This window comes from Microcebus murinus, chromosome 8 (assembly GCF_040939455.1).
Source record: "Microcebus murinus isolate Inina chromosome 8, M.murinus_Inina_mat1.0, whole genome shotgun sequence".
Taxonomy (NCBI): domain Eukaryota; kingdom Metazoa; phylum Chordata; class Mammalia; order Primates; family Cheirogaleidae; genus Microcebus; species Microcebus murinus.
In genome coordinates, this window is record NC_134111.1 from 26,480,461 (window position 1) to 26,506,982 (window position 26,522).

The 26,522-nt window shown below is 35.0% G+C and overlaps 1 protein-coding gene across 1 annotated transcript in view; it reads right to left on the minus strand.

Annotated features, from left to right (window-relative positions):
• QTMAN (queuosine-tRNA mannosyltransferase) overlaps positions 1-26,522 on the minus strand; it is a 361,975-nt gene that overhangs the window by 167,027 nt on the left and 168,426 nt on the right. Inside the window, 2 exon segments of the mRNA XM_012744761.3 lie at positions 6,945-7,118; positions 11,015-11,182. Of these exon segments, the coding sequence (XP_012600215.2) occupies positions 6,945-7,118; positions 11,015-11,182 (342 nt within the window).

Consider the following 26,522-nt stretch of genomic DNA (forward strand, 5'->3'; position numbering starts at 1 on the left):
TTTAGCAAAACTTTTCTTCTACTTTAGGTGTAGATTAATATTCAAGAGGACAGCACCTATTTCATTATTTCATATCGCAAAGGCAATACTTTTACCAACAATATGTCTAACACCAATACTTTCTCCAAATATCTGAGCAATATGACCACATAAGGTGTTTTCTGGCAGCCCCCAGCCCTAAGAGCAGAACTCTTGATAGCAGAAAACAAAAAGTTTTTCTATGGGGAGCCATGGTGGCTGCCTTCTGTCCCATCAATCCACAAATTCTCAAATTACAAATCTGCTGTTGTTTTCTGACACATCTGCTTTGCAATGTAAAATAGTGTTTTCTTTAATAAGAATTCTTCAAAAAGCCCTTAGGCTCCATGCCTTTGTTTGCACAGCCTGGGAGTTTTCATTTAAAGTTTTCACACTGTTTTTAAAATTCCCTATTTTTGTTTCTAAATTAGTTAGGCAAAGTCCATAAACCTCTGTTTTGGCTCCACATTTTAGCTACATAGAAATGATAGAGAGAAACATGCAGAGAAATTCCTAAGGTTTGAATAAATGAGATTACCCCAAATGACCAACATCTTTTCCCTTTTTCCTTTGCTGCCAAAAATGTAGGAAAGAGGAAAGTAGAGATGCTCTTTACAGAATCCCTATTCCAGGGATCTAAAAGCTACTATGAATCAAGGAAATTCACACATAAATCCACTTTTGTTTTGCTTACTCTGTGACAACTCTGATAATCCAATTTGATGGAAAATAGGAATAGACAGTGAAATAATGACAGAAGTATATAAAATCCTTTCTTAATGATCACAGCAAGGTTGATAACTGGATGTTCTCTGTAGCAACTAAACTGGACCTGAAACTCAGATAAAGCATATATTATACACTCTAAAGTAATTTGCTTTAATTTGCTCAAAGTCCAAACTTCAACTCCTATGGATATAGCATCCATTCATTTCCTTATTAAAAATAAAATAAGTGGGTGATTTTTAGAAGTCTCCACAGGAAATATATACATTTGATCTTTTCACATTAACTATGCACAGCCATAATGAAGAAATTTAAACTCTTTTTTCACAATGTAATGGGACAGAAAGGGCAAGCAAATGATAAATATATACAACTATAAGCTCTGACAGCCTGAGCGTTTGTCTCTCTTCACCTTTAATCCAACTGAATGTTATTTGAAGAAGCTGATATCCACTTTGATACACTCTATTCATGACTTGCTGATGGAATTCCTTGAAAAGACAGGATCTTTTTTTAAGGATAAAGGATGTTACTCTGTAATTTGCTGTACTTCTACAATACATTCCTATATGTTCCAATTTGTTGGAAATGGGGATAATCTAGTTATATGACAATCATGGATACTCCTTCTGTATGGAATCCTGGAGGGGAGAAAGATGCAAGAAGCCTGATGCTGTGCGGACCAGACGCAGCCTACTCCATCCTTGACATCTAACGTGATGGGTTGGACACTGCCCTGTAAGATGAGTTTCATCCTACAGGCTAAGTTGTAAGGCAAAAGAGTTTGGATAAATGGGACATAACTAGAAACAAACGAAAAAAGGGGTTTTCATATACATGAAATCACAGTCTGAGTTTATAGCTGTTTCTTTGAAATATTTCTCCGATTCTGCTTCTTTAGGACCATTTCCAATTTTTCTATCGAAATTCTTTCTTAAAATTTCTCATTCCTCTTAAGGTGTCTTATTTTTCAGAACTTCAACCTTCCAAAAGTCAGCTTTCTAAAGGTGAGTCCTTTCTTTCATAACATTACCATGATATGCTCACTTTCATTCAACTTCTCTGTCTGTTCTCTTTTATAAATCATTCATTATTGCTGATCAAAGTCAAATACTAGGGACCAGAGCTTCTCTTTGTGGGAGAGGCAATATAGCAAACCTGTAAAGAGTCTGGGTTCTAAAAAAGTGTTTGATTTCTGGTTCTACCTTTCCTATCTGTATGTGACCATAGGCTAGAAGTTACTTAGATTCTCTATGCTTGAGTTTCTTCAACTACAAGTGAGAACTATCTTTTAGAGTTGCAAACATAAAATACTAAAATATGCATAATATTCTTAGTACAATGCAGGGCATAAAGTAAGAATCAAAAAGAATCAGCTGCTACAGTCAGCTCTACTTTCTAAAGGTGACATTGTCAGAAAGTAAACTTCAAATTCTCCCAATATTTTGATTTTCTTAAGGCTTTTTAAATATCCAGACAAAAGTCTGGATATTTAAAATTCCCCTACTTCTGCTAGACCTTGCCCTTATGACAGTTACATGATCTAGGTAGGAAAATACTGGCTTCCTCTAGCATCTAGCTCAGCAGGCTGCAGGATTCCTTCATTTTTTTCTCTCCATTACACACTCATCATCATGGATGGAGTTCCACATGAAATGTGTCTTCTTGAAATCCACAGTAAAATAGCCTTAATTTTTTATATAATATATATCCTTTAACACAAAATAGTTTTCTTTTGTAATATATTCCAGTAGTGAGCCTCCTTTCACCAAGTCTTGAGATCATATTTATATTCTGGTATTAATACTGCAAAATCTGCTTTGTTGACTACCAATCACCTGGCGGCCCTGGAAGCCTTCAGTACCTAAAGAGCCAGTGTCTGTAACCCAGCAGAAAACAGAGTTTTGGTCAGTGGCAAAGCTCTAATCAGGGAGATCTAAAACTGATAGCTTATTGAAATGTCCCCTGGTCAACTAAAGCTTAAAGATATTACAACTGCAAGAGAAAGGCTTTAGAGGTTTATGATCTTCCCTTAGGTGAATACAGCTCATATACGTACATCTTAGAGGAAGGTATAATGTCTACCTCCATTTGCTGTCATTAATTTCTGCCCAAAGTAGATTATGCATTCGCCTACATTCTTAAAATAAATTTACCAGTTCCATTTAATCTCTCTTAATAAATCACAGCCATCCTTTTGATGTACAAGCTGTACAATCATGGAGAAATGTCTGCAGGGGTTATTTGATGTGCAGAGTTGCCTGCCCTGCCATAGAATGGCTCCAGGCTGCTATGTTTTTTCACTTCCCATATATTTTTTTCAAAATAGTTTATCTCTCTCCTCCCTTGTTGTCAAGCTGTCACTCAGCTGTCACTTTTTACTGCTGTCAGTGAGCCTGCCTTTATCACACCCCCAATTTGATGCTGCTAATCTGCTGTCAGCTGAAAAATCAGATAATCAAGACCTCTGAAATTGCATTTACAATAAGTGCTGGGGTGAGCACTGGATGGAGATTTTGAGATATGAGTTCTAGTTCCTGCTCTGCCTCTATCTAGCTGTGTGATTGCTGAAAGACACATAACTTCTCTGGGCCTTGGTACTTTCATGCATAAAATGAGGAGTAGTGGGTGTGTGGGTAGGGTGCGCGTGTACGCGCATACGTGTATGTGTATGTGTGTGTGTGTGTGTGTGTGTGTGTGAGAGAGAGAGAGAGAGAGAGAGGAAGAGATATCTCATCCAGTGCTAAAATCTAAGCTTCTCTGGCTACCAGAGAAAAATATGAAAGTTTTCTGTGAGTTAACAGAATGCAGGTTGGGCTGCCACTGACCCTTTGATTGTGAAATTCAAGGATACTTTTTAGTCATCATCTTACTTAACCTCACTGCTCTAAATTCACTACTGATTATCTCTTTAAAACTCTCTTTGCTTTATTCCACAGGATAATTATCTCATTGTTGACCTCCTAATTCTTATTTTTCCTTCTCATTTCAATCTTGGGCTCTTTCTCCACCAATCGCTGAAGTGTTGAGAGTGCCAAAGAGTCTCCAATGTCAAAGGGTCAGGATGATGGTGAGAAACCAGTAAAGGAGCCTGAGAAGCAGCAGCTTGTGTGAAAATCAGGCTGTCTTGTGTCTTAAAAGCCCACTGAAGAATGTGGCATAGTGTGTCAAATATTGCGGTATGTTAAGCAAGATGAGTACTGAGAATCGACCACAGGATTTAGAACCATGGGAGGTGACTTTGCCCAAAACAGTTTCAGTAGAATAGCTTCAAGAGAGAACAATAGGAATAAAACTGGATGCAGCAATTATAAACAACTGTTTCAAGAGGCTTTGCTACTAAGAGAAGCAGACAAACGAGGCAGTAGAACAAGGAAAAAGTGGAATCAAGAAAGAATATTTTTAAAGAAGTAAGAAATAATAGCATTTGGTATGCTAATAGGAATAATCCAGAAGAAAGGAAAATAGGAATGGATTTATTATAGAAGAGAGGAAAAGTTATGATGCAGACTAGAGAAGGAAAAATTGCTAGAACAATAATTCTTGACTATGTGAGAAGGACAGGTTCTAGGAAGAAGCAGAGATGGGGTCTTAGATAGAAGTGATGCCAGTTTCTCCATAGTAACAGGTGTGAAGATAAAGAATATGCACCCCGAAGTACATAACTGGGTAGATCTAGTGGTGTCAGCATATAAAAGTTCTCTTCTGAATGCTTTTATTTTCTCATGCATCACCTGAGAACATAGATATAAGATTTGGTATTGAAGAGTTCCAAAAAAGAAGAAGGCATGATTAGTTATCTAGAAAAAGGAAAATGTGGATGCTTGCCCAGTAGCTCAAAGGGCCCATCTAAATTTAGGAGTCATCAATTGAGAACCTGCTAATAAGTATGGTTGGATGTTTTTCTCCTACTGTGTTAAGTCCCATAAGTTTAGGTAGAAAGTAGGTGAACAAATGGATTTAACCAGGTGCCAGGAGTTTTGCCAATCAAATATAAAGCAAGTGGTGTAAAAGATTCATGGCATATGCAAGAGAGTAAACACAGTGTAATGAAGGACATGCTCTGCGTTTTAACAGATTATCAACTCTATAAATCCTCACTTATTTTCTTGGAAATATGGTTTCTCCCCATCTCTGATTAATATTCATTATATTATATAGCACACTATATTAATAATTTAACTATATCTTCTGCTTTGTTTGTACTTGCATTCATTTTTACCAAGACTAAATAGTATTTGTATAGGGAGAAAGATAAGTATTTGTAAGTTTTTTAATCACCTTGGTTATTTTGACTTTGGAATTACTAAATATCTCAATAAAATAATACTCCTTTAAAACTACAGGCACTAGAATGGCTGTCATTCATGCGAATAATCACTTACACTATATGAGTTCGAGCTGGATAAAGCAAATTATCACTTGAAAATAATACAAATAACACTCCGGGCTAAGACTTTGCTTATAAATGTTAACTTGGTCAAAATATTCCTTAACCTTCTTCTATTTAGTTAACTTCCTTTATTGTAATATGGTCCAAATTAATAAACTATTCAATTGTCACAGGTATTATTAAACATATAATGTTATAGGAACATATCAAATACAAATAAATTTTAAAACATATTATTTATTTGGAATTCTATAGCAGTAATAACTAAAATGAGCCATAACCATGTACTCACTTTATGATGTATATTTTGCCTATATGGTATAAAAAAACTTAAAAACTTATATCAAAAAATGAGGTTCATTTTTTTAAAAATTCAGATATACTACTGTGTTCTAGTTAATCATAGACTTAAAATATAACAAATACATTTTTCAGAAGTTTAAATTCCCTCATCACAGACAAGAAAATGATATGTCTATAAATATTTATTATATATAATACACATATACATACATACATATATATCTGAAAATCGATTGTGATCTTGGTTCCATTTAGCTTTATAGTTTTCAAAACAGCAAATAAATCATTAAATGTTTTTGACAAATGACCTGTAATGATAGGAAACTTGAACAGTAAACCGAAATTTGAATCAAAATCATAGGGCCTAAACTGTAATCCAGTCTGCGACACTGATGGGGTGAGTACAAGCCAGTCTATTTCTCTAGGCCTCTGGTTTCTGCACTCCATAAAGTAAGGATTGGGCAAGGTGGTCTAACTTAAATTTTATGATTCACTAATTTCATTTGGTATGAGGCATATTTTTTTTTCAGTGAAATATTAAAAAATAAGATAGTCAGAATAAATCAGCATTAGGGTACAGATGAGGACTACTGTCCCACAGCAAAATCTGGGTGAATTCAGTAAGTGTAGAACATAAAGACTAATGCTGACCTCCTGCATAGTATGTATGGATATTAAATCATTTCCTGCCTTCATTTTGTGGATGAGGAAGAAACAGCTGTCTCTGAACTCTTTTAAGGATGCAGTCGGTTAAAAACAGCAGCATCTCCTGCTAGTATGAGTTCCACTGAAGTAAACTTTCTGTTCACAAGGGAGAAATATTTCTGGTGGTAGTAAAAACAGTTTTCCTAGGTTTAATCAGAAGTGCAAAGGAATTCCAGAATGCTCCCTTTGAGCCACATCAACCATTGCTAATTTAGGGTAGGCCTGGCAACAAGGGTAATACAAAATGTCCTTAGTAACTGAGAAAGAGAAACAGCAATTACGTATATTTGCAACCCCAGATAGAAGACTGAAGTCTTTACTACGATAATATGAATATTAAAAAATGGAAGAAGGAGAAAAATAAAAGAAAATAGCATGAGAAATGAAAATAATCCAGGCAGTGACATTGATTTGCTTAGAACAGTTACTATTATACATATAAATAAATCAATGAGCATAAGCTGAATACAAAGGTTGAGAAATGTGCTCGACAATGACTTCTCTAAGAGAACAACAAATAAAGAAACAAAACAGTGTTAAAAGCCAAAGCAGCTTGTTTTGGCAAACAAATAAATAAGAGGAAAGAAAGGAAGAACTCAATATCTGAACTATTCCGTGATATGTTAGAAACATGATTATTTAAAATCTTTGCAAATCACAGCATGGTGAGATTCAGCACAATTCTCTAATTAACCATGGTTATGCTGAAAAGTTAACATTGGCAAGAAGCACGCCAATTTCTGTACTTTTGAGGTATAAGTTATGACATAATATTGAGAATAGAGTCAAATATACTGACCTGCTCACATCAGGAAACCTGATGGGAAAGTAAATAACTTGGCACTTGGGTCTGATGATGCTTCCCAGATCTTTGGGTCTGTGATCAGGAATCAGCTTCATAAATTTTCCAATAGAAGTGAGAAATGACTCCATATTAAAACTTGAGTTGAATACCACCACATCAGCCACCAGGCTGTAAAGGGAAAGGGTAAATGCAAATGATGACCCCAAACCCATTCGGGATTATTTTTATAAACCTAAGATGTCTCTATATTAATCAGAGTTTACAGTACACCTTAGGTTTGCAAAGAACTCTTTACTTTCCATCAGAATCCATCAAAATGTCTCCAATAGATAAGTTAGTTTCATTAGTATTACATTGTTGGAAGTTGGATTGGTGGCATCAGAGAGGAAAGGCAACAGGGAAATGAAATGATTTAATGGTATCACATGAAACTTCACAACAAAGCATATTTTCCCACAAGGCCAGGAACTTTCTATATTACCAACAACATTAAGTACAGCAGGACCTTTTTCTGGTGGCCCAACTAACCATGTTGAATTTTTATGTTAGTGATCTGCATCATTTTACATCGTACTGCTGAGAACAGAACATTTGTCATACTTCTCACTACCTTTAAGAAGATGAATTCAGACGAAACTATTTTCATACTAGAGCGTGATACCTTCATACTATTTGGTTAAAGTCTGTGTCTTATTTTAGCTTTTGCTTCAAGAAACTGTGTTAGGTTTTTAAAAGCTATGGGACTACAGTTGAAGGATTATAGTATCCCTACAATAACTTATTTCATTATTAAATTATATTTGGGGTAGTCAGAGAAGTAGAAGAAATTTGTAGAAACGGATCCAGATATTCATATCACTAGGTCATACTGATTACATAAAGGAATATATAAATTATAAAAGATTGCAACACCGGCCGGGCGCGGTGGCTCACGCCTGTAATCCTAGCTCTCTGGGAGGCCGAGGCGGGCGGATTGCTCGAGGTCAGGAGTTCGAAACCAGCCTGAGCAAGAGCGAGACCCCGTCTCTACTATAAAGAGAAAGAAACTAATTGGCCAACTAATATATATAGAAAAAATTAGCCGGGCATGGTGGCGCATGCCTGTAGTCCCAGCTACTCGGGAGGCTGAGACAGAAGGATCGCTTGAGCCCAGGAGTTTGAGGTTGCTGTGAGCTAGGCTGACGCCACGGCACTCACTCTAGTCTGGGCAACAAAGCGAGACTCTGTCTCAAAAAAAAAAAAAAAAAGATTGCAACACCATACCATGGACCTTCAGAATGAACAAAGTACTACACACCAGTCCTAAACTTACAATGGTTTGACGTAAGATTTTTTTGACTTTACACTGGTGTGAAAGCAATATGCACTCAGAGAAACCATACTTTGAATTTTGAACTTTGATTTTTTCCTGGGCTAGTGATATGTAGTATACTACTCTAGCAATGCTGGGCAGCAGCAGTAAGCTAGAGCTCCCAGTCAGCAACCCTGATCATGAAGGTAAACAACCGATCCTCTACAGTGTACTTACTGCGTTGCCAGACTTTGTTCAACTGCAGCTATTGTGAGTGCTTTGAACATGTTTAAGGTAGGCTAGGCTAAGCTCTGATGTTAAGTAGATTAAGTGTACTAAATGCATTTCGACTAAACATTTTCAACTTAGAATGGGTTTATCAGAACATAGTCCCATCATAAGTCAAGGAGCATCTGTATACAGGATTAAATAGGCAAAGCAGTTAGTTTTATTTCACCCTAAAATTGATTTTAATAAATCAATAACACTGAAAAAGAAGATATGTAAGGCCATAGGATCCCAAAACCCAATAGAATAAGTAGAACTTATAGAATAGGATTACCATAGCAAATCTTCAGTTTAATTTGTCATATTTGCTGAGACAACCAGATTTACTATTACAATATTGATACACAGCAGAATGAAAAACCTACAAAAGGAATGGTGACATGTCTTCCCCCCCAAATTGCTTTGTTTAGTTGCTACCTAGTGCAAATTTGGGGGGATGGGGATGATTACAACATGGATAATACAAAGGAATGTCAAAGAAGTGCTGACACAACACTAAGCAATAAGGAAGCCAATATAATAATATACCAAAAGTTGAAGGATGTTTCACAGCTAGTCTGTTTTCACCATATGTCATGTATTGTAATAGCGACCCACAGGTCATAATATATAGTTATGACATGTGTTCATAAGTCAGAGGGTTAGTGAAACCTCTGTTTAAGGTGAGTGCTTATGTCAGTCATCTTTAAAGTCCTTAACTGCCACACGGTCAAGAAAGAAATCTGACAGTGCCAAAAAAGCAGAAGTCAGCAAGAAAACTAAAGAAACATTTGAGGAAGCAGAAGTCATACTTTTCAAAGAGAATTTGAACAGGACTGTTTTCTGACACTCTTATTTTTCCTCTGGACAACTATGAACCATTTTTTTCCCATTAAGAAGCCAACTGATGATGAAGTCCACTTCTCCTTCTCCAAGCCTGTCTATAAGTTTACTCTCTTGAGAAAAGGAATGCTAAAAAATCCTGTGCAAGCTTTTATAGTCTCATTCCCTGAGCGAAATTGATCTTTTATGAAAGAGAGGAGAGACAGGAGCTAAAATTTTTTTTAGATATCTGCCCTCAAAGGGCATGTGACCCAACTACTTATATTCTTAAAAATCTAGTCTATGATAAATTAAAGATCCAAGATAGTTTACAAAACTATTCTTTTTGGTGCTTTTCCTCCCAGATATGAGTAGGTATAACTTCCATTAACTTTAAAGCCACCCATAAAGGGAAAAATAGGCTTAATTTTTTTCCCAGTGATTTCTCAGGGGTAATAAACACACACTATCTGAGGAAAAGAATGATGCTAATTCAAGAAATCAAAAGAATATTACAAATGTTTTCCATATTGATAAAACACAAAATGATTTTATTTTCATTTTTAAAACATATTTCCCTTCTCTGTTTCCATATAAAATAAAGTACCTTAATTTTATTACGAAATTTTAAAACGGTTGCTTTTTTATGAGACATTTGACGTGAAGCAGTTCCAGTCTATTTTGATAGCTCTGCTACTTCACAATTGAAGCAGCTTGTAAAAATGATTGTAGGAAAACATTTACAAAATGCTCAAAACACAGAATTATTACTATATAGCTGTTTTTCTATGTCAACTAAACTATGGAACATACTAGCAAGAGTCAGGGGTCTATCAAACACATGATCAATTCCATTTGCTAATAACTGTTAATAAAGGTGAATAAAATGTACCCAATCACTGCCAAACAGATTCCATTTGACTATTACAGCTATGTGAATAGGATCCAATAGCAAAGCTCTTTCAGAGTTGTTATTAACTCCTTTCATTAACTAAGCTTCAAGAGATACACTTTGTTGAAGTAACAATAGAAAAGGACCATCACCTTTGAAATGTCATGGTATTTTAAGGCTGTGCCATTTCAGAAGATTCAATGAGGGAAAAAAAAAACACTACCTAAAGATTCATTTTCCATGGCTTTCTCTATCTTACAAATAAAGGAGAGAGAGAGAGAGAGAGAGAGAGAGAGAGAGAGAGAGAGAGAGAGAGAGAGAGAGAGAGAGAAGACAGAGAAAACCTCTTGCCCCATTATACTTTAACTTTTGTCTCCTGCAAATTTCTATTTTGATTTTAGCTGAATACAGTGATAATGCTTGGTAAATAAGAGTTGACTAACTGCTCTTTCTAGAAGTATGCCTTAAACAATAGATTTATGGAATCAAGGGGTGAAGGTCCCTGTCAACCCTCTGATTCTATTTTGAACATTATGAAAAATACAGATAGATAATTAGTTCAACATATAATTAGAGTGTTACATACATGTATGTTATAAAAGGATTAACTGTGATCTTATATATACTGCACAAGCACAAGTAATTACTATTGTGGAAGATATGTTTAAATATTTGCACCTACCTTAAGGTGTTTTTTAAGTAAGTGTACAGTAGGTCTCCAGGTTAAAAAACCAACTATCTCTAAAGAAAAAGGTGACAAAGGGCCAATATAATGATACAATCTATACCTACCATGAAAGAATTTGGTTGTATCCATACTGGAAATCCCTCTCCTGACATTTCTTGACAGGATATACCAATTGGTTCTCGTGGAAGTACAGAATCTTTTTCAATTTCCCAAGGTCAGGCCGAAGGGCAGCCAGTTCGGTCAGGTTAAGCACCGAGCTTGCAAAGAGGATCCTAGGAAACAAGGAAATTAGGGTTTACTGTCCCAGGCATGCTTGAAGGGGTCATCCTTTGCTCTTCTTCTCTCCACTTTCCTCTTCCCACCCCAAGAAAAACATATCCCCTATAGGGACACATCAATAGTTGAGCCTTAATACCATGTAGCAGCATTCTAAGTTTTGATCTCTTAAAAAGCAGCTGCTTAGAACTATAAAAGCCCTGAATCTCATTGGTCTTCTCAGCTCAGTTACTGAGAGATGCAAAAAAAAAAAAAAAGAAAAAAGCTGGATGGATTTTATTGAAAAAGGCAAGAAAAGCTCTGTCTGAAGGACAAATGGAACAAAGATAAGGCTGACTGGGGAATACTTTGCTTGCCAGTTTCATTACACTTTACTTCTTTATGCAACCAACTACTGAAATTCAATATACGAGCAGCAATGGCACATGTTCATGTTATGACATAAACTCTTTTGATTTATGCAATAGACATATCTAGTGTGGTCTTTTTCTCTTGGCATGTTTTCTAGCCCTCCCCCCACTTTTAAAGTATCCTATAATACTTGTATTGTTAAAAAATCTTTTCTTCTCCATTGCTGGACAACTAATGGCAACAGATGTACAATCTGTAAAATCCCTTATATCAAGCACAAATAAAAAAAATTAATAAAAAGCTGATTCCTTGTCTTTGTGGGGGGAAAAAAGAAACTGAAAATTTACCTATCCATTTTTATAAAGGAAAACAATGACTATTTACTCTCTCATTCCACAAACATTTACTGAATACCTACTAAGTGCCAGGGTCTAATCAGGACAAACAGAAAAGATGAATGAGACTGCCCAACAGGATGAATGCTGCCTGTAATAGAGACATATACAAAGTACTAGAGGAATAAACAGAAAGGAGTAATAATTGCCTGGGACAACCTGAAAAATGTGCCTACTATTACAAATACATATGGGTATGTACTATTACATATACATATGGATACAAGAGAGAGACAAAGTACAGACTCTGAGCAGATGAGGACATTTAGATGGCACAATTTTGATAGAATGCCACCTTTATAACATAATGTAGCATCATTTGACCCTTATGGCTTTAATTCCCATTCTAAAAAATGACGTTCAAGAAGGGTAAGAGTTTTTTCAAGGATCACACTGGTAGAAAGTGGCAAAGCAGAGATTGCTGGTTTTCTAAGCTCAAAGTGCTTTTCATTACACCACAGATACGAATTGGTTGTGGACCACTTACATTGCAAATGCGTTTTTCTAAACTTAAATAGAAAATATCACCCTTGTTATTACCATGATTACAACTAGTATAAATTCTCCCTTGCTGACAAGCCAAATGGCTAACTTCAGGTGTTTATATGATCTGTAGCACTAGCCTTTCACATGAGAAGAATGATTATATAATAAGTTCATATATCATAAATAGGAATTCAATTGTCTTCTTTATGGGTTAAAATAGGCACACAAGACCAAAAGGCTACAATCCCTCTTTAAACTCACAGGGCTGTGTTAATGGTATGTTTTATCTCTTTAAAGTACCAAAAACTTACCAAGGAGATGTATTTATTTTTGAAACCATCTATATATAACCAAATAAAGCAAAGAAAAAAGTTACCTTATAATAATGCCCTATTTTACTAAGAAATATCCCCGACCAGTACTACCATGTATAAGCTTTTCTATAATTATCTTGAAAATTCTGAAATGTGAAGACATTTGTTCACCTACAAATCTGATTCTTGGCAGAGAAAACAAAATATTAATTTCGATCAATCAATATTTTCCTTAAAAGGGAATGGATGGCAATTTGTAGGTCTAGTTATTGACCCTAATCTCCTTCTGTTCTCCCCACCACCCCTACCACCTTACCCACATACATGATTGCAAGCAATGACTCCCATTCCTAATCATTAAGACCTGAGAAAGAGCAATGTTTTTCACATACAAGGCAGAAAAATGCATTAAATGCAGCCCCCATATGACTTATTAATTACAAATAAAAAGTGGTACATAAAGATAAAGAATGGAGAAATCTGGTTAAAACCCACTTAACCAAGTGATCAAACTTGATATATGACCAATAATGGGACAATGATATCATGCATTTTTCAATATGATACACCGAAAAAGATACAAATCACCAGTGTGATAAACCTGCCAAAAATGTCTGATCTGAATTTGGTAATGAAGAAATTATCAGACAAATATTCTGCAAAATAACTGGGTTGGATCTCCAAAAATGTCAATGTTATAAAAGAAAAAAAAATCTAGGTTAAAGGAAAATAAGGAGACCTCAAAACAAAATTCATTGTGTGATCCTTGATTGGATACTGGAAGGGTGAAAAAACAGGTATATAGGACATTACTAGGACAATAGGGAAAATTTGGATATGGGCTAAATATTAGATTGTAGATTTTTGTTAAACTTGAACTTCTTAAGTATAATAATTCCATTACAGTTATGTAGGAGAATATCCTTATTCTTAGGAGATTCATGTCAGTTATTTACATGAGAAGTGTCCTGACTTCTGCAATTAATTCTTAAATGGTTCAGGCAAAATGCTACTAATAACAATAAATAAATAATAATATGTACATATTTACATAGTTAGAGAAATAAAAATATGCCAAAACATTAACAATTAAGTGAATAGGTATATAATAATTCATTGTCCTATTAAATTTTTGGTAAGTTATACATTTCTAAAACTACAAATTCTGGTGGATATGCATGAATGGCAGTCAGCAGAAGGAAAAAAAAATTCTACATTTCATAAACAATAAACCCTTCATATATGTATTTCTAGCCATAATCCAACTGTTAATTTCCTACATGAGGATTATCCTCAGGGTAGACCATCTGTAGCAAATGTTTAACCAAGGTGAGCCCTTCATTCTATTGCTGCCACATGTTCCCTTTTCTTACCCTACCCACCAGCTGATCCGTAATCAAAGAATCCACACCTAAAGTTGAAAGAACACCTTTCAAAGAACACCTCCCAAATAAAAGAATTCAAAACATTCAGAAGATAAATAGCCATGATTTTCATAACATTAACCATTTGAGACTGCCCACACCAACACTTCCTTCAGTTTGTTTAATCATTAAAAGGAAATCCACTGTTTTTATAACTAATTTTAAAATAGCTCTCACTACTTCTAAATGGTGGAAATTATCTCCAGCACTAGTAAAGCATTTCTTGCTGCTTTTCGCTTGTAAAATGGTAGTTAAACTGGGAAATAAGCATTCCTCAAATATTTAGCTCAATCACACCCCAAAAAGAAGTGGTGAACATGCCCACAAGAGGAATGCAGGTATGATCCACAGGCAATTTTTACTTTTGCCTTACCATCAATTTTAAAAAGTTGATGATAATACAATGAATGACATCACTCAATCAGCAGCTAATCCCTACACTACCAATGTTCATCTTGCCCCAGGTATTATTTAAGCAATAAATCCTAACAAGGTGCATTTTATCATCCCACAGTGTGTCTCTGGCAGGAGAGGGCAGGAGGTGATAGCAAAAACCACTAGGAACAAGATAATTCCTGACAGCTGCTGCTTGAGCACAAGTTAAATTGAACAGTTTATCTCAGCATGAAGATGTTATAAGGTTTTATGTTTAATATTTTTAAATTAACATAAAACCCAGAGAAAGCAGTTGGGCAATCTTTCACAAACATGACATACTACAATCACTGTATAAGCTGGATTAGTACTTATTACCATGCTACTACAGAATTAAGCTGTTTTTAGACCACCAAAGAGCTTTAAATTGCAACTTTTGTCTCTGTAAGAGAAACCTATATTTAAAATGTCTGCTAAATTCAAATTAACGGCTACATCATTAGCTTACCATTTCACCAAAAGTACAAGTAAGCTGCTATTATAATCGTCTAACCAAAATGGCTCCATGCTGCAAGCACATTAACACCATTCTGTGTGTCTGGGATATAACCACATACATGTTTCGATTGTTTCCAACACACATTGTATCTACAACTTCAATCATATTTGCTTCAAAAATCCAAACTATTTAGCACAGTGAAATTTGAGATTAGGGATTTTATTTTTTTCTGTTCGGTTTGATAAACCAGTTGTTTGCCTTTTAGCCTATTTACTTAATATGTAAAAAGAAATGCTGAAATATACCTAAGCACTGTAGGAGTGTGACCATTATCATCAAGGTGCGTATTTTGGTATCTTAAATGGCATGGAAGGGCACTGAAATGAGAAAGAGAGGGCAGGCATTCAATGTTTCAGCCACTGCCCATACAATCTAGTAATAATCTTTCATGGGCTAGGTTATCTCACATAAAATCTTTTCAATAGGCCCCTTCCTCCACTGAAACCATTTATCACATAATGAGATAGAGTACAGGACTTAACACAGATACCAGTTTGGGCTACGTTACTACTCAATTAATTTCTTGCATGGCCTCAGTAGGCCTTTGACAAAAGGCCTTCTTCCAACTGTGTCATTTTACTCAATACCTAAATTCCTGGTCTAGATCTATGCTGTTCAGTCTCATTACTTAAGTCTTGATTCATTTGTACCCTGTTCTTGTTCCTTGATACCTACTCTCCAGGATCCTAGATTCTTTACTTTCTGTGATGTAGTATTTTCTGTGACGATGGAAATATTCTATATCTGCACTGTCCACATAAGACTAACTACTTATAGCTATTAAGCACTTGAAATGTAGCCAGCACACTTGAGGAACTAAATTTTCAATTTCATTTGATTATTTTAAGTTTAAATTTAAATTGACTGGCCATGTGTGGCTAGTGGCTACTATACTAGAAAGCACAACTCTGGATGACCAGCTTTTCCTTAACCTGACACTGACCCACCCATGCTACCTGAATACAATTCCTTGCTTAATTAATATTCCTGAACAGACCCTTGACCTGTTTGTGATAACCTAATTTCTAAATTCCTCCTCACGAGCTGAATTTCACCTACCAGACTCTCCAATTCTGGAATGGCACTATTTTTTTCTTTTCCTTATGATAATTAGAAAATACATGTTCATGACAGAAAAGTTTTAAGTATAAAAAATATAAATAAAGTGACTATCACCCATAACCATCCCAAACAGAGATAGCCACTATTTCCATTTCGGTGTTCATTTTGCAAGCATATGTTGAGCTCCTTTTATTTGCAAGATACTGCGCCAAATGATAGACATAAAATGGAAAACAAAGTAACTGAGGCAAGAAGAAAATTGGCAGGTTGAGAAACTGAATAAAAACCAACGAGGCCGGAGCACTTTGATCAAAGAGAGAGAGGTCAGAAATAAGGCTGTAGAAGTACATTGTACTTCTCCGAAGTTACAACATGACAATAATTTTGGATTTTATGTCAAGAACAATGGGAAGAGATTGGAGGATTTTAAGTAGGAAAGTGACAAAATTATATATGCATGTTGGGTATATTTACTTTCATTTTCATGTTGTAATAGGTATACAATATTACATGGTTTTATTTTTTGCTTTTAACTATTAACACCATACTGTTTTATCATGTTAACTGTTTCTAAAACATGATTTTTAATAGATTTCATGATACAGTGTGCCATAATATCTTCAACCAGGGCATGAATTTTGTATTTAAATAATTATAAAGTCTTAAAATCTTCTCTGTATAATCTCTAACGTTCCTATTACTTTTGTTTATATATTTCATGAGGGGTTTTTTATTACTTTTTAACACCAGAAAACTTTGACTACTATATGGAAAACAGACTATAGGGAGCATGAGTGAAAGAAAGAAAAAAAAATGACAGTGGCTTGGACTAAGATGCCAGTGCTGAGTGAAAGTGCTGCCAAGGGGTCTGACTGAGTGTGCTGATGGGGCTGTCAGGGATTGCTGATAGAACTGGAGATGAGAAGTGAAAGAGAACTACTGTTTTCTTCCCTTTCCTTCCCTATCACTTCCAAAGCATCTTGACAGTATTTCAATATAACAGGAGCTCAATAATACATACATGCATAAATGAAAATTACTCCCAAACATTTTAAAAGTCTTTGGTTTCAACATGTTTTTTTTAATTCATAAAACCTGTGTAAAAAGATAGCAGAGTTCTAATGTTCATTAATCATCAATATACAAAATTCATTTTAACACAATTTGCTTTAGTTGTCAGCTACTTTATCTTAATTAGAACATTTCTATTGCCTGTTTAAATGCTATGGATTTTCAAAAGACTTCAAGAACACTGCATAACAAAATGTTTCCCTTTGCTGAAACAATTAAAAATACAAGATGGGAGTCTTATCTAAAGGAAAAGGAAACGTAGTCATTTAATTTCCTAGGTTCTTGTAATGGGTAATTTATAGGCTGTTAAATAGAGTATCTAGTTTCCCAAAAGCTGTCTCATAGTGTGGCATCAATTAATTGGGCAGTTTTGCTTTTTTCCACCATGTAATTTTCCTTTCCTGTGCTTATCACAATGGCCAGGAGAGCACTGGGTACAAGAAGGCACTGTGTAAAGAACACTTGTGGAGAAGGCAGGGAATCGAGGTTTGTGGGTAGGACCTGCCACTGAGCAATATCTCCAACGTGAGGCTGTTTTCTTAACATCCACCCATGCTGAAGGCATCAGCACTCTGACCTGTGTTATGGATGCTTAAGGAAACAAATTATGTAACACCTGTTGAGCTTTTTTAGCTAAAGGTACCACTTAAACTCAGGTGCCTCTTAAATTATTCCAGCAACCTCTCAAGTCTTTTAACTCTTGGTATCTGGCACAGTGCCTAATCCATAAAAGACACTCTGTAATTATGTTGGTAACAAGAAAGGAAGAGACAGGAAGAGAGGGTAGGCCTGCTATTGAAAAAAAAAATCCATAAATAAATTGAAATTTTTACTGCACACATTTAAACATTTTTTGATGTATGTGTTCATTTCTTTGGGGAATGGAATTCATTATTAAGAGTATTCTTATGAGACCCAAGGTAATATGAACCAGTCAGAACATTTATAGATATATCTGTTTTAGACATTCTATCAATAAGTCAACAAATCAGAACATTGTGAAATCTCTTGACTTGACAATTTAAGATATCATCCCTGTTGTAAAAGAGCTGACAATATAATTGGTGAAACAAGCCATAAATACAGGAAACATTAAATAACAATAAAAAAGATAAGTAACAGCCCTGTCCTGCACAAGAAATGTCACAAAGCAGCGTGAGATTGATTGTGAATAAAGGTACAGGCATTAAGAACTATGGAGGCTCCGTAGAAGAAAGGAAACTAAGAGCAGTAAAAACCAGGAAGTCTCAGGATTTTGGCCAGTGGCTGGGGAACTCTGGATCCTGAGGTTTTGAGTCTAGAAGGTACAATGCTATCTGAATAAGTCAGAGAGAAGAGGAATAGTTGGCTGAAGTTTAGGGTTTGAAAAAAAGTAAGTCATCAGATAGAATTGGAAAGGTGGTCTTTTATCAGACCTGGAGGTAACCAAATGCAGGATAAGAAGTCTGCACTTAATCTGTTAGCAATGTGGCGAATCACTGCACATTTATTACTACACTAACAATCTTTTATTTCATCTTTTCTTAATTAACTGAGTTGTGAATGCTCATTGGCCAAGAAAAATGGGAGTAAAATGAGAAGATAAAGAATTAAACAAAGTACCACCATTAATCACTATCACTCTGAAAATAAGGATGCTCTGAATATATCCAAACACAGAAGAGGTAAAACCAGTTCATTTAAAACCATGGCTCTCTATCAACACTTTTTGATAATAAAAATCCTTAAATCACCATAATATTCTAATGTTAATTATAATATTCCAAAGGAAGACAAGGAACCATGTATTCTGCAAGGTTCTTTATATATACATTGTTTCATTTAATCCTCACCACAAGCACCCTAAGAAGTATGTCTTTTTATCCCCCTTTTACTGATTAAAAAAATTAAAGCACAAGAGGTTTGGTTAAATGCTAAGACAATAGCAGTTACTACAAGGCAGGGATGAGTTTCAAATCCAAGTTGATGTGGACCTAAAACCTTTTCCACTTAATTCCATGCTGATTTCAAAGCGTCTAAAATTAGAATACAACTCAACATTTTTATGTTAATTGTACTTCTTTATAGGCTATGTTTGTGTAATAAAAGAATATAAATGGTATAAAAAAGAAGTATACTAACCCAAATAGTTTTATTTCATCCCTTTATTCATCACACATTTATTGAGTGACAACTGCTCTCACTATACAAAATGGAGAGCTTTTATAAATAAGCAGAGTGCCCAGTAGGTAACTAAAGATAATAGATAATAGTTCGATGAAAAAAAATTGCATTGGAGATTTGATTAAACTAAAGGACCTCATCATCAAATATGTCTATTAAAAATGTGAGTTCTGGTTTGCTATATAATTTTACATATCTGTTCTACATGTTTCTCCAGTATTTTATATATTAATATTATCCTGTTTCCTCCCATTAAAGTATATATTCCTTGATGAGATAAATTACATCTACTGTTCTTTTGTTAAATATCCTAAGTTTCTCTGACGTGGCAGTTACCACCCTGGATTTTAAGTTCTTATAGGGCAGGCCCTAATATCTTTCATGTCCCTTATCCTGCCCAGGTGATTAATACATGTATTTAAATAAGTGAAGGAATAAATAAGTTAATCATTCATTCCCTTCATGACAATGAGAAAATAAACTGATTAACTCTCTGTTTATAGTAATGTGTTCAATATGGCATTTGCTCCTACCACTAAAAATCAAGTTAGGAAGCATTCATGCCCCATCTTAACTTAAGCACCCAACACAATTCTAGGAAGTATTATTTGATGTCATTTTTGATTAAGCCCATTACTTTTTCCTAAGGGTCCCTAATAATATTTCAGGCACCGTTCTCTGCTTCACCATCCTAATATATCAAGTACTCAAGATACGATCCAAAGAAAAGGAACTCAAGGGGAAAGGTAGGTGTCAACCTGGTACAAAGATCAGAAATGTACAATATCATGATAATAATTTCTGTCATCTTCAGGGATTCATGATCGTTAGCCTTGAAGAAGTCAATTAACATGCAAAGCGCATCTAACTTGCTGAGTGTGCTGGGAACACTTCATATGGTGTTTTATCTCCATAAACTAATATAATTAGTATGTGAAATATTTATAATTCATCTCATGATTAATCTATCGTAGAAGACTATTCCTTAACAGCAGCATATCATTTTATATTGGGATGTTCTTTGCCCTTTAGTTCATGCCACTCATGAGTCTCTTGAGTTCACTTCTAAATACTATACAGTTGGAAGACTGGAGACCCAAGGTAATGGAAATGTCTTATTGTCATTCCAATCCAACTCTACCAGTGTAGTCTAAGATAATACACATTTAAGCAAACTGGGCAGTCATGCCAGAATACTACCACTCACCTAAAGATAGAAAGCTCAGTTCAGGCACAAGGCTGAGAAACCAAACACAGGCAAGCACAGAGTGGCTTTTGGATGTTAACAAAATTTAGACTTGAATATTATGACACAGTAATAATGAAAATAATCATAATAACAATTACAATAATAATATCTGCTTCCTGGCATATCAACTAAGCTATTCCTGACAACCATGCAGAGAAAGGTATTTTGTACCCAAATAACAAATAAGCTAACAAGGAAAAATAATTGTGACTTGCTATTTTTACTGAGTCATATCTACAGCTAAAATATCAAGCGCAAAATAAAATATCTCCTAAATATTCAGTCTTTCCATAATCAGTCATAAGATCTAAATTTTTCAGTGCTTATATTTGCTTTAAATCTGCTTCCCAGAATGCTTTATTCTATTGAGTCATTTTATTATTTGATTTGTGACATTTTTTGTTATGCTTCTCATAGAAATTATTCCTGTGTTTTGATTATTTCTCCTATGTTTGTTTTGGCAAGTCCAAGACAGTTCTTTGAAATCTTCCCTAAATTTGGTGTTTAATATGCCACTTAGAAAAATACCTCCCCAAAAATAATTTAGTATCCCTAATGTTTTGCTATTTTACACATCATTTTAATTATAAGGGTATCACTAGATAATTAATTACAAAAGTCAAAGCCAGCAAAGTATACTGTACACAGTAGGCACTCAAGAAATGTTTGAGAGAATGAAATGTTTAATCATGTAGTACATTTGCAACAGAAAAAGAATTCAAAGTTGCAAGTCCTAAGACTGTGTATTAGGACCAGTACTTATACTCTTATTTTAAAGATAAAACTTTCATAAACATTGATTTGCTAAAATCAGTGTGAAAATTCTAACTTTAATTTTAATTACCCAGTCTATAACCACAGAGGGGAAACATTTTAAAGTTAGATTTTTTACTTACCCCGACGTGTTATGAAAAAAAAAAAAAAAAAAAAAAAAAAAAATAAAGTTAGATTTTTAAAGATCAAATAGAGTAAAACAAAAATTAAAAATTCACTAGGTAGCTAAGTTTCACAAATAAACTTAATCATATTTTTTTAAACCTATGCTTCCCTTGATCATAACTTAAATAACTGCTTTCTCTCTTTTTTTTAAAGTAACTAATATATACATAGGTACAGGGGAATAAAACAGATGGGAAGTGCAAAATGTTATGTAAATAATACTACTGTTTTCTTATCTAAAATGAACTACTGGGGTTATTCAACACAACCTACATCACATGGTAACTTTCTGAGATACATTTCTCTTGGTCTCACCTAGCATGCCACACTATATGTGAATCTCATAAAATACCATAGCAAGAAGGAACTTAAAATTTCCTGGGCCACACTTTCTTACCAGGTGACTGAGAAACACAAAATGAAGATCCACCCTGGGGTCGCCAGTTCCAGGCCAAGCTGGAACCTGTGTAGAGTCAGTAACAGAAAGGAAGTCACGGTTGATGCTTTTAAGCCAGGCCTCCTAATTCCAACAGCGGGAGCAACTTCAAATTAGAAGTTTAGATGAAAATATTCTCCATTTAAATGGGGAAAAGTCTATTCACCAAGAAAAAGGAGAAAAACCTTCTTTAATCATGTTTTATCCCTTGCCTCTACACAATGTAGTCAAAGTACTTGAACATGGGTATAATATACACTACAGACTAACTACAAGTATCCATCTGCCTCTCAATATTATTTGAATTTCGCATCGCCTATATCTGAGAGTCACATGTCTGAGGGTCATGTGTCTGAAGGTCACATGTCAAACGTTACATAATGGCAGTGAAAGCCTCTCTCTGCCATGTAAGACATTACACATTGGACACAGCAGGGAGGCTTCCCTTCCGACTCAGTCCTGTCCCTTCTTCCTTTTTTTCTACTTATACAGAATCGTAGTCTGGAAATGCCAGGAAATATACAGAATGCCATGAGAGAAGAAAGAGGGGAACCTCAGACTTGGCCCAGAAAAGCCAGAAAAGGCTCTAAAGGAGAAAATGCTTGAGATGGACATTAAAAAGATGAGCAGAATTTCCAGTTATGTGTATACTGAAGGCAGGGATTGGAAAGGGAGCAGATTATGAGTTTCTACTCATACTAAAGAGAAAAAGCAAATACGTGGGACCATACATATCCACATTCTACTTAATTAAGCAAATATTTAATATGTAAATATACATATGAATAGCATATATCTCTTATTAATAATATATGTATAGTATATGTATGTATGTTATATATATATATATATATATATATATATATGCAGGATTCTGTCTAGTTGATAAGGCATAAAAAGATAAACTAAACTTGACAACCTGCTCTTTATTTTTGCATTTTGGCAACTAAAATATAAATAGATGGCTGACATTTTATGACAGTCATTATTCGATATTTCAAATGTTGAAATACTCTCAAATCTGTTTATTTCCCAAATTTATATGCACTGCTGTTATTACTCATTGTTAGGGTGATCCCAACTCACTGAAAATGAAGTTCATGATAAACTGCTCCCTTACTAAGTTCTCAAAGTTAAATATACTCAGATGGGACATTCTAGTAACTTTTTGTAATAACTCCTTGTCTTGAGAAATGCTTTAAAAGAAATGTTAGTATTTCACCACTCCGTAGGAATCAGTAAGAAGGCGAGATTCTCCCAAGAATATTCCAACAGTCCTTGAAAAACTAAGACTGTCACAAAACCTGAGCATCTGGCAACTCTGCCACCATGAAGTATCCATATGGAAGAGACCAAAATGTGTCAAAGTATCCAAAACGATTTTGGATAGTGTAGAAGATAGAATAAATAATTCAGTATCGTCAACACTTTCAACAGCAGGTAGTGGATATGCTACCTGTTTCTATAATGTGCCAGAATGTAACATAAGTGTGTGAGGCTGTGTGTGTGTATGTGTGTGTGTGTAAGTGTGTGTGTGTATATGTGTGTGAGAGAGAGAGAGAGAAAGAGAGAGAGAGAGAAAGAGAGAGAGAGAGAAAGAAAGGCAGGGAGAGTATCAGCATACATGAAGCTAAAAACTATTTTTATATAGAAATATTCTTTAGGTAGTTCTCTTTGTAGGGACATCAGATCTCTGTAAGTATAGGTTTACAGATACACGGAAGGAAAAAAATGGAACCAATGAAAACTTATTTTTAAGATAAACACAGCAACAGATACATTACTCCAGAGTTAATGAAAAAACTGCATTAACTTAACGTTATGGTTGAAATTGTATGTGCAAAAAAAGTCAGAAAATCCAAAATTATGGTTCCCTCAGCAACTATAACTGTGTCCTCATGCATATATGGGTATTTTGCATTATTGTAATGATGATACATTTCAGCCTTAATATCAGTTTATGCAATGTGACTGAATTAGGATTCTTCTGGGAACTATAACTTTGAATTTCTAGACTTTTGTGAATGTAAAATCTTAACCATAAAATTACATTAATATAGGGTGGGGTTTTTGCATTTTATTTTCTGGCATTTTAAAAAAACAATAAAGAGTGAATGGTTGACAACATTAAAGTAGCAAAAGATTGGATGATTTGCAATAATACGAAAAGGATTTGATGCAGAGCCTCATACTTTAAAATAGGGACAAACTACAGACAAAAGGAACTTTCCCTCAGAAGATTAATCAAAGACAAGAACAGGCAAGATGTCTTTCCAGTAGTAAGTAAATTTACTTTTTCTATAAAATCTTAGTTTCTGGTTAGAATACTTTCATTTAATTATATTTTAACATGGATATAAATAAAAATGTTTGAAATAATTCTCTCAGCACATATTCCTGCATCTTGTCAAGGAAAAAGATAGTGTTAAAATGGTCCCCCATATTTTCAATAGCATAAAGCTGGTTGGGAGCCACTTTTCCTTCTTGTATGTGTACCATGGTGGGACATAAACTGTAAGATGAAATTGCATTGCCACCACCAACCACTTTTTCATCATGGGGCTGAGGCTGATTCAAATATGTTTCCCAAAGGGAAAGAAACAGACAATGATCAAGTTAGGCTTAAGAAAGAGGTAACCGTATTTTAGGCAATTACTTAGATATGACACAAGCATGGAGTAGTGGAAAGATGAAGTAAGAAACAGTGAGATAGTGGGTTCAGAAGACAGTAGTCATAATCATATTTGTTTGGAGGAAAATTACAAATACTTTCGGGGAGGTGGCATTTTCAACAGGCCTTACAGGATCAGTAGTTTTTCAACAAAGGGAAGACATTCCAGGCAGACAGGAGAGCCTGTGGCGAGATCCAGAAATAAAAGGGGTGAACACTCCTTTAGAAAACAAAAGGTTTGGCTGAAAGGCAGGTTCATGAAGGAGTTGTAAAAAGAAAAGCTGCAAATGCAGAGGAAGTATATATTATAGAGGACCTTGAGTGCAAAACTTAACTAACTTAACTATCTGTGTAGGCATCAGTGACATTTTAGCTATATTTTTTACAAAGAGGGAAACAAACAAAAAAAAATAATAACACACAAACAAAAAACAAACACCACAACAGCAGGAGGTAAGACACACTAAGAGAAGTAAAGACCGAAGACAAGGGGGACCAGGTGTGAGATGATTATAATAACCCAGACAAGTTGTAATGAAAGCCTAAAGGAGAAGAGACTAAAAGGCGCTTTCAAGATCTTAGAATGTAATGACTATTGGAAAGATCATGTCATTAATAAAAATGTAAAATCAAGAATGGTATCTCATGTAAGGAAAAGGAATGACTGGGTACTGTTCAATAAATCTTAAGGTATCAGGGACTATACAAACAAGCATTTCCTCTAAAAAGGTTAGAAATACGGTCCAGAAGATACTGACTTCAGCAATGAAAACAATACTCTCCTTTAGAATTATATAATTTACAAGCTTGTATCTTCGCTCTCTTTTTATCCTTCCAAGGTTGGTAATGACATCAGTTGTACAAGAGGACTGTGGCTCAGAAAGCATGACTTCTCAAACCTCACATGGGCATTAAGTGGCAAAGTCAGACTGGAGACACAGATTTTGGAACCTTTAGTATAGAAGTCATTTTGAAGTTACAGATAAGAATACCAAGAAAACATGGAGAGAAAATATAAGTCAGTTGTGCGCAGAACCACAGGAAAAACGTAAGACTGTAGAGCAGCTATTATTCAATAGCCCAATAGATGAGGATGGTACCCAGGAAAGCATTACAGGGCCTGGCACTCAATAAACCCCTGTCACATCAACAGCTAACAGAGAGACAGCACTAAACAGGGTCTTTCTATCAGTGACAGAGAAATGGAATAGTTCGCAAACTTTCTTAAAGCAGCCACTTTTCTCAAAAGAATTCTTACACAAAATTCTACTATGTAAACCACATAAAAATGCCGAAGCGGAAATATATGGTCTGGAATCTCACCTAACTAAACCTCTCTTTCCTTTCTTTGACAACACTTTCTTTGCACATAGCAATCCCTGAGACACCTCCATGTAACCCAGAGAAAATGCTAGAAATCCTCTAAGTTAGTTGTAAGAGTGATGTAATCTGGGACTTCTGATTATGGCATGGAAGAACAGATAACATTTGGTTCAAACTGAAATCAAATGCCAGCGTGTCTAGATTTGATTGTTAACTATACTCTCCATTGTCATGTTCTTCTACTGGCTGGGATCCTTCATTAAGTTTTCTTTCTTGAATTTCTCTATGACCAACATTTTACTTTGATTCTGACTCACATCATCAGATCACTTGGACATCATAAATGAATGCAATGGAAATGGCATATTTAGTGGAGCCAATTGTCTCCAGCTGTGTTCTCCAGTACTCTGTTGCAAAACCTTCCCACTTGCTGCATTTTGTAAGAAACTGGCCATGCCACATTACTCCACATGTAAGTCAGAGAGACAAAGAACAGCATAATGTCCAGAAGGTTAAAA